The sequence below is a fragment of the Pyrus communis genome, chromosome 10, assembly GCF_963583255.1.
Source record: "Pyrus communis chromosome 10, drPyrComm1.1, whole genome shotgun sequence".
In the NCBI taxonomy this organism is placed as follows: domain Eukaryota; kingdom Viridiplantae; phylum Streptophyta; class Magnoliopsida; order Rosales; family Rosaceae; genus Pyrus; species Pyrus communis.
The window spans coordinates 23,916,119-23,926,666 of NC_084812.1; the positions used below are offsets into that span (position 1 = coordinate 23,916,119).

Below are 10,548 nucleotides of genomic sequence, written 5' to 3' on the forward strand. Positions count from 1 at the left end.
AAATTTGCAAAGAGAGCTGATTTTCGTACATATTTTTTAATTTTTTTACACATTTTTTTTATCATCAGATTGAATAAATTAAATAAAAATGATGAATAAAATTAGCATGTAATAAAAAGAGGGTGTGTTTATTATTTTCCATTTGAAAATGAGAAACATAAATCGAATAGCATATAAGTTAAAGTACGTCGCAGCTAGTGGGAATAATTTAAACAGATTTGGTTTTGATGAATGTAGAGTGTCTCCACGATACTTAGCAACATTGACTACTACAAAAAGCAGCACACGGCAGCTACAACTAGTATGTGGAGAATCAACAGTTGTTGAATATGATTAAACAAACCCTAGCGGTTGCCATGCATCATGCATGCATGCAGATAATTACGCTTGTAATTGTATTATTTCAACTCTGAAAAATGGGTGGATACTCGAATGGCATGTCTACCGTGTGTGAGACAATATTATAATAACTTATGTTAACAAACATATTAATATTATATTGTGCGTCTAAATGGAATTATTTAACTAATTGATACGTCCATTGTAAACACATTACTTGAGTTTTTTTGTTTTTGGCTTTGTTAACCATGATTTGTATAGTTGATGAGTAGGATCTGCACCACAGCATGATGATCCCAAATTGGTGCTCATGCTGGTCATGCATAGATTAGGATCCAACTAAAAGCACAAGAAGGAATTTAGGAATTAGCTCTGAACTTTTTTCTTCTGTTTTTATATATTTTGTGAATTAAATGTCTCCTTTGAATCAATACCAATTCAAATACTTTAAATAATAATAATAATACAAAAAGAGATTCTGAATTTCTGAGTGGAATGAAACCTGTTTGGGGCATTTTCAGAACCAAGTGGGGCACATTTTTGTAGAGACGTCTAGAACTAATATGGTGAAAAGATGAAAATTGAATACTATAAGCAGCCAAAAGAACGTTTTATTCGATAAACTTTCATTGAAATACTGGCATGTTTAAAAGCTAAAGCACATTCATGTCCATATCTGCATATTTTAGTGCACGTAAGAGATAAAATTAATATAATATAGTTCACAAAAGTAATAGTAAATACATTTTTCTTTTTGATAAGTTTTGTTTTTTTATTTTTATTTTTAAGTAGAAAAAAATTAAGCGAGTTATAATCCAGAAAATTATCAACCATTTTGTGCGAGGAGAGAATATATTGGGGTAATCTTGCGTAATTGATGATGTGAAAGCAGATAGATATCCGCATATCTACATGGCTGTGGGTGATATTCTTTGTAATAAGGAACTGATGCAATTTGTCCACTTAAAATTTATATGCTGTGTGGAGAGTGACGGAGTGCAGTGGATAATGGGAATTAACTACAGATCCTTTGGAATTACTATTTCATGGAATTTTAAGCACACTTTATGAAATTGGTCGGAAAGATATATACAAATTTAAAGGGCTTTGGAAGCTGAATGCATTGCCGACTGGGTAACCAAAATTAAGTTTAATAATATCAAATGATTACTTTGTGTTAATTGTACTATGCATTGAGACAATTATTGGTATATATAAAACTGACTAAAACAAAAGCATTATTGGTTGCTTGAATATTTATATTACAAACTTCTCCTTTTCTTTTCCTTTGGAAAACTTAAATATTGAGAGCAACAAGACTTGCAAACTTAGGACTCGTTTGTAAGTGTTTTTAAAATGATTGAAAGCTTTTGTGGTGAAAATGTTTTTGGAACTAATCCTTGGTAAAAACGCAAGTGAATATTGAAAAACACTTGAAATGCTTTTTTATGCTTCTTCGCAAAAGCACTTGAAGTGCTTTTGAAAATAAAAAAAAAACATTTTCTTTTAAAGATCTTTTAGGGCTGGTTTGGTGTGGCTGTGCTTTGAAAAAAACTGATTTTGCTGTGCTGTGAGAATAAGCAATTGTGAAATAAAGCAGCAGAGTGTTTGGTAAACTTTTTTGTAAAAGTGCTTTTGAAAAGAAAAAAAAAAGCAGTATTATAGTGTTTGGTAAACTTTTATGTAAAACAGATGTGAAAAAAAAACTGGTTTTTCAAAGCTGGGTTTGCAGCTTCTTGTTTTTGGCTTTTTTTCACCCAAAACTGTAAAAAAAAGCTGAAGCTGAATGTTTACCAAACACAAAAACAGCTCCTAGCTTTTTTTGATACCAGCTTTTTTCAAAATCACCTCAATACCAAACCAAGCCTTAGTCATTTTAAAAGAACTTATCAAATCGGTAAGTACTTTGGTGGTGCACTTAATTATCATCTTAATAATTTTATAGAAAATATTATACACATAATAATTTACTATTTATTTATTAGGTGCCAAGAGATGGCGAAAGAATAGCCATTGCAATAGAAAATGACAGCCATGTACGACGCGTGCATCATCTTACAATATGACCTTCAACTTTGTTAGTATGCAGTCAGATGGAATTTTAGAATTCGTAGGTTAAAAACAAGAATGGGACTTTTAACAGTACTGTCTTCATAATGGACACACAAGTTTGAAGGAAACTGATCTTTCTACAGTGTGTTAATAACCATACATATACATATGTATATACATAATATTTTCCATTATTAACCACATATATTTTTATAGGTGGTGCCATCCACATACCTTTTTTTTTTACCTTTCACATATTCATGTTAACTTTTGTCATCGATCATCTTCAAATTCATTTGATTTGACTACGAACATTAAGAAGAAATGTGTGAAAGATAAAAAAGGATGTGTGAAAAGCTCAACCATTCTTATATTGCCTCTAACATTGAGAAAGTTATTGTCTATAAACTGATACATATATTAATTAAGTGGTAGATCTCTTTCAATTGTGTTGTGGCATTTTAAAACAAAATCCTAGCTATATCCTCATATGCTATTTTAATATAGTTATTCCTTTGATGGTTAATTTTGGGATAATATTAGTTCAACGCATCATAACTTCTTACAAAAAAGAAGTTTTGTCTTCACAATGGAAGAAAGATAGAGGAACTAATTCAAGACAGTGCTAAAGTGGATTTGATTTCTCATCAAGCAACGTTATGCATGCAGTTAACTAGCTATTTCGAACGTATAGTGATAAGCTATACATGATACGCCTTCGAACGTATGTAGCAATAAGAAGAAAAAGTCAGAAAACATATGCATGATTAATTTGTTCTTTATCAAGTTCCTATTCATCCTTTTAAGCCGCTAAATCAAGACTCAAATCATTTAGAATCTTTTGTTTATTACTATCTATATATAACTAGAAATACAATAAATATAGGTCATCCAATTGAAATATTATGCTCTATAGTTTTTTTTTTTTTTTTTGAATTCATACAAATTAGAATATATATATATATATATATATATATATAAAACACTTAATTTATGCAAAGAATTGCAACTCAAGTTAAAGATTAATAGTGTTTATATCTTTGCAACTGTGCAAGAACCAAATATAAGAGTTATGGTTTATACAACAACAACAACAAAGCTTTTTCTCACTAAGTGGGGTTGACTATATAAATCCTAGAATGTCATTGCGTTTGGTTCTGTGTCAGCAAGAGTTATGGTTTATATAATAAAAAATTAAATGAAATAAACTAAAAGTAATTTTGTTTATACATACTACATAAGCACACGAAGTACTAAACAAAATATCTGAATGAGTCCTAATATATAGCATACTGTATATATTTGTTATATGATTGATGAAGGAATCAATCATTTGGTAGCTGGTGTCGTGTTTATATATATATTCTGCACTAGAAATATTATAATGGTGGAATTAAATTGTATCAAGGGAATGAGGCATCGGATGCAAATAGTGGATACAAATCAAATATGATTCTGGGAACATGAACTAGCCAATATGGACTCAACTAGCTAAAAGGGTAGCCCCAACATATCTCAGTGTCGACCACGCATGCATGCAGTATCCCTTAGTGGAATCTGAATCACACGTAAGCAACTATGCCACGCGTCACAAACATACAAATATTCCAAATGAGAGAGAGAGAGATACCAATTGAGAATTGTAAAAGAGGCAATGCGATTCTCTTAATTCCATTAGCTCAAAATCATTACAATAACACAGTACATTCATGATAAAGCTAGCACTGCAAAACCCCATAAAATTTAAATACTAAAACTCTTAAGAAAATGAGGTGCTGAAAAGACAAAAAAGCCCATTGCCATGCATGCATGATGATCTCTAATTTAGGCAGTTGGCTTTGGGTTGGCTTTCATGGGGGGCTCCGTGATAGGCATTGAAATAGCAACGGAGGAGAGCTTGTTGTGAGCTCCAACATCTCCGTTAATGGTGGACATCGACACGCGGTTAACTTGAGAACCCTTTATTGCTTCAGGGATCTCCTCCTCTTTCTTCTCCAGTCGTTCTTTGTGTTTACCCCACAGGACTGCATAAAGCCCGAACACGATCAACACGGCTCCTAGTACACTGCACGCACAGGCGAAGTTAACAAATCAGCCAAGAGGGGATTAGAAATGTTAACGAAGACTGAAAACAAAATGTTATAGTTATAGGCTATTATTAACAATGTTACAGAGGTAATCAATAACGTGATCAAGAAATAGGTCCCAAGTAGCATCACTCGAACAAATTTGTGTGGGTGTGTGTATTTACACTAAGAGAATGGTGTTTGTGGATAAGGGTGCTAGAAAGCAATAGAAATGTCCTACACAGGCATATATGCAAAGACGGGGTTTTTAAAGGGAATAGAAAATTAATTACCTTCCAAGAAATATTTTTTCTGCCAGGATGAAGGAACCCATGATTGCTACAATGATCATCATCAAAGGGCTAAATGCAGTTGCAAATACAGGACCTCTTGTCTTCATCACTAGCCCTTGTACATAGTATGAAATGCTTGATGTGACAATTCCCTTTAACAAAAGAAAATAAAAAACAAAGTTAGTTTCACTATTCATGAGAGATAGAGAGAGAGTGAGAGAGAGAGAGTTGTTATAACATACAGCATAGGCAGCAGCTAGGAGGTTCATGTCAAACCCAATTTTCCAGACGGAGGGTTCGTGTTCCATCACAAAGGTAACAGCAATAGCCTGAAGAGTTCCTATGCCGCATATCATTGAAGTGAGAGACAGCTGATGGTTCTTGTAGGTCTTCAACGCGTTGTTCTGCATAAATTCAACAAACAAATTAAACAAATTTTTTAGATTTTAAATAGTTTTCAACTAAAAAACGATCGAAATGCAGAATTTGTTTGTTCTATAACCCTTACTTGCAACACAAACAAAGAAGCCCAGGCAAGAGTAGCAATGGTTAGCATAATGGATCCCAAAAGCCAGTGTTTGTCACCAGTTCCAGTGGTATCTGTGACATATGATGTTCGTGGATGAATATACTTAGACCACAACATCTCTACAATAGGCCCCCTGTACAAGGTCATCAGCATGGCCCCCGCCACTGTCAATACGGTTCCGAGGACCTTTGCTTGACACCTTACTTTCTTGATGTCTAGCACTTCCATCCTAATTTTCATTCAAAAAAATCAAATTAATTAATATATACTATATTAATCATGATCATTAACAACTAAATTATAAATTAATGTGCGATTATTGCATGTATACGTATTTGATAGTTATTGTGCCCTTACCGGAATATGACGGCCAGGACAAAAGTCATAGCCGGAAGCATGTTGCTCATGGCACAAGAGAACGTTGGAGACGTAAACTTCAACCCGGCATAGTAGAAGTTCTGGTCAATCACCGGACTACACAATGAAAGGCGTAGGGTTAATAATGTTGATATGGTTGGGGGAAAATATTAATCAAATTTTCTGACAAGAGAAACATATTAATTTGTATAACTGATCTAACATATATAGTAACTAACCCGAGAAGACCGAGGATAAATATTTGAATGAACATTGAGAATGTCATTTTTGGTTGCTTCTTCCTCTCAAAAAAGAAGGCAAATGGGGCTATAATAGCAGTAGCAAAGGCATGTCGATAAACCACAAGCACATAGTGACTCATTCCTCTGTTGAGAGAAACTTTGGTAATGATGTTCATACCGGCGTAGCCAAATTGTAGAGAGATCATCGCAAAGTAGGGTTTTGAGCTCTCAAGAAAGCTGCCGAAGCAACCAGCCTTCTCCATTTTTGAAGAGAATAAAAACTAAAGGACTTAGCTAATTAAAACCAGAACTGATATATCTCACTGAGAAAAACACAAGGCCGGAGAGGAAACAAACCACTACTCAAGGAGGTTATGTGTTTCTCCCTAGAGAGGAGTAAGGGAGTGGCCACACCTATTTATATCAGGTGGGAGGGAACTGTTCGTATTGATATATACTGTTCCATTCACCGTCACTCTCAACTTGCTACCCAGCTTTCACAAATTTAACATCCACTATACAATAATGTCAGAATTAAAGAAATGAACCGTACTTCTAGATCGTCTTCTTTTCTTTTCTTTCCATTAAGTATTTCTTTTTCTTTAATACTCTCCGTCTCTCTATTTATATTCCAATTTTTTGCTAAAGATTCCTATATAAGAATCATATCACTTTTAGTATTTTCTTTGGTATAAAAAATCCCTCCTATAGTAGTAATGGAAAATGTGTAGTTTCATTCCATTCTTTTTTTTATTTATATTATGTTCTGCACATACATATCAAAATATTGACACACACACACACACACAGAGGTACATATCGATCGGATAATGTTTCGATTCTTCACCTAATTACCTGCAGGTACATAAACTTTTCTATTAATTTTGTTGTGCTAGAGTTACACGCACGTCGCTAGAGTTAGAGACTGAGATTTTACTTTTCTGCCAAAGAAACAAAAGATTGAGATTTTGCATTTCTCAAGAATCTAAAAATGAACAAAGACATTTTCTTCATATACACAATACCGGCCCTTTTTTTTTAATTTTAAATACGGTCTGGTGGTATTTCTTTTCACTTAGAAGTGAGAGGTCTTAAGTTAGAATATTGTGGATGACGAATTCGCTACCAAATTAGGCTTCCCATTATGTGGCTTAGGCGAACTCCCCCTCCTCCTACCGTAAAAATATCGATGTATTAAAAAAAAAAAAGTTTACAAGCACCAAAAAAAATAAAAAAAAAGGCATCTAGCAACTGAAATTTCGTATTCTTAGTTAAGCATGTAGACATGCAAATTTCGGTGAAAATTAAATGTTCACTAACATATTAAATTTCGGCATACGAGGGCTTACGTGGCATGTGAGGGCGGATGAGTCATTGATTTGCTTGATTTTAATTTAATTTTAATTTGATTTATTTGATTAAATCAAATATTAATTGATGGAGTAAAATCACAAATCACGAATCAAGACACAAATCAAGTCCTGGTTCTTTTATAAGCAAAGCTTGGAGAGTTTATATATACAAGGCTCAAAGACAAAGAAAAGGGGCCAAAAAAATCAATCACGCCCAAATGCTGAAGCTTTGAAACTCTGAACAAATACTCAAAACACCCAAACACTAAAGGAGACTCAGAAAATTTTCCGTATTCATCGTCAAACCCGTGAGATTGTAACCCTACATTTACATTAATACAAATAATATTACTTTATACACATTTTCTTGTTTGATTTGCTATAGGATTTTCATGTTTACAAAGCATACTTGTGTTAGAATGTCATGGTATTTTTAAATTTGTGTAAGATGCTTTTCCTCCAAAAGTTTGGTTTAAAAAGTATGTGGTTTTAGTCGACACCTTAGCCTACAAACTAAAGTGCAGTATCCTTCTTGCGGTATCACTCTATCAGATATTTCTCCCATAAGACATTTTCACCAATGAAAATTTATGAAATAAAACTATAATTACTGAGGTAGATTCCATGTTCCACTAGATCAAATGTAAGTGATATAAACTTTTCTTAAAAGATAATATTATCGATCAATAGCAACGTTGTTCCGAATACACGAAATACTCCCAACCTATAAGTTTGACCTTATTTGAGCTAGGAGAGGTGGAAAACGCGTGTCATTCTCTTGACAAGGCAATCAAAGTAATCAAAGTGGTGAGGGTGTCGTAAGCTTTTGATGACAGAGAACTAACCCCATTTGCTAGTAAATTAATAAGGCCGACCAATTGCATTGCGAAAGCTAACATCGGTTCCTTGGCGTGCTTATTTGTCTCAACAAATCAACACCCTCCGATCAATCCAACTTTAAATTTTTAAAAAGCCAAATCGTCATATAAAAACTTCCATTCATCATGATCAACTTGTGCATGGACATCTCATTTCTTAATGCTAACCATCGATGTTGTGGTTTTTAATTTTTTTCTCTTTTTCCAATATCCTTTTAGCTTACTTCTCTCTTACTCCTTAGTTATATATCTTCATTTAGCAATTTAAAAAGCGAACGTGTTAATTGCATTGATCTATTTCTTTTTAATGAGTTTTCCAAATTTTTACAACATCCTAATGGGAAGGTATCAAATTCGAGCTTAAAAGTGATGATAGAAAGGAATGAGATATAGAAAGCCAATGCTATATTATTGAATGGATATTAGTTGACGAAGAAAAAAAGATATTTAATTGATTGATTGATTTATTATTATTATTATTATTGTTATTATTATTATTATTCACTGTGGAAAACACAGCAATTAAACCTGAGTCCATCCCATTAGTATTTTACGGTAAAAATTTCATAATTTTCACGCTTTATTTCTTTAGTCGCTCCACCGCTGGTTATACATGTAAACACATAAGTTGTGAACATTTTTATTTGAAATCATATAATCTATATATAGTTATATACACTCAACTTAAATTTTAAATGTGAAAGGTTTTTATTACCCTCTTACATAGTTACCATCAAGTACAAGATGAAATTAACGATAAAAATAAGATTTATTAATAAACTCACACTCAATAATCAAACCCTAACAAAAAAAGACAACAACCCGTACAAATCACGTTATTAAAACTTGATCAGCAACACAATTTTTATGTTTATGTTCATGCTTCTTTCTCTTACACAAAAAATAACAGCACCCAGTACAAATGAACAAGAAGTTTTCTCACCAAATGGAGTTTCTCTCAACTAGCTTTTCTTCTATCTTCCTTCGAACTAGTTCTAGGTGCAAATAAATTTATGTAAGAGGGCAGTTTAGAGGGACGGCTTGTTTGACATGGTCACACAAAGCAACTTAAGATTTATCAAGAGCAACATTGTAGAGAGGGTGATAGCTAGAGACTCCATTAAAAGTAACTGTTGGAAGAAGAGAATGTCATATGAGAGAATGCTTTGATTTTGGTTTTTTATTTTTCAAATGAGTGTAAAGATAAATTTACATGTTGAATTGGGTTTATGAGGGTAATTTAGTTAGTAAATTGAGCTTAAAAAGATTTTGATTGTTTAATTAAACATAATATGCGTGTAAAGAGTAAGATGAGTGTAGAGAGACATTTTATGGATTCAAAGAAAATTTCAATTTCTCTTAAGTTTTATACTAATAAGATCATACTCCTCATTTATAAAAGGCTTTTTATTCATAATAGTTCATGCGATTGACATCACTTCTCACTTTGGTTCATGAGATTGAAATCAATAGAAATGGTCCCCGAGTTTGTCGATCATCAATCAATTTGGTATTTTCATGAAAATTTTGTTAAATAAGGACCAAAATGACAAACATACCCTTAATTTAATAAACAATGGGCCACAATGATTTGATAACATTTCAGGTATTTTTGTTATTTTATCTTTTATTTAATGAAGATTTTTCATGGAATGACCAAAATGATTGATGGTGAACAAACTCGGGGATCACTCCTATCGATTTCAAATTTTAGGAACCAAAGTAATGAGTTATGTCAATCTCAGAAACTATTTTAGCTAAATAGCCTTTATAAGAGCATTACTTGAATAATAAATGTGTTTGATTTAATATGTAATGAATAACTATATCCTAAACTGACAATGAACACGTTAAAAATGTAAAACCTGATTATAAGATACATACAATTAGTAAATAACTATAAAAGTTCAGAATATATCTGATCAAATTAAAGTGTTGCAAAATATAGGAAGAAATGGGATTAGAAATTTAAAATACTTCGAATCTCTAGATACATTCAAATATCCACCTAGGTAATCTAACACGTGACATGCTAACATGGAATGACGAGTCCACCCAAATTATTACTACGTTGTTTCACTATACGTAGTGTTTGTAGTGTCTAAAATATCGATATGTAAATTTATAAAAATATCGATCGGCTGTTGTTTAATGGAAATTATGAAAATTTGCAATGAGTAGGTCTAACAACTTACTCAGATTTAATCAAAATTAGAGAAAAATTTCTCAAAAAAGTTCAATTGCAATAGATTCTAGCAAAATTTCTTATGTGAATCGGTAAATAATGTTGATTTTTCTATATATCACCATATTCTTACTGTCATGAACAAACTGGATTTGATACATATATATACATATATCTACACACACACATATATCCCAGCAGATAACAAAATCAAGGAAATTAATTTTTAAATGATAATGGTAGACTGTGGAGGTA

At 32.5% G+C, this 10,548-nt stretch overlaps 1 protein-coding gene across 1 annotated transcript; it reads right to left on the bottom strand.

The window, feature by feature from the left end:
• Nucleotides 1-4,044: 4,044 nt before the first annotated feature.
• LOC137748804 (WAT1-related protein At5g07050-like) lies at nucleotides 4,045-6,276 on the bottom strand. The gene is made up of 6 exons (XM_068488991.1): nucleotides 5,876-6,276; nucleotides 5,637-5,753; nucleotides 5,259-5,508; nucleotides 4,993-5,154; nucleotides 4,751-4,902; nucleotides 4,045-4,456 (listed from the first exon to the last, which is right to left on the bottom strand). Exons 1-6 carry the CDS (start codon nucleotides 6,139-6,141, stop codon nucleotides 4,216-4,218), a joined length of 1,188 nt encoding a protein of 395 aa, XP_068345092.1. The 5' UTR covers nucleotides 6,142-6,276; the 3' UTR covers nucleotides 4,045-4,215.
• Between the last annotated feature and the right edge of the window lie 4,272 nt (nucleotides 6,277-10,548).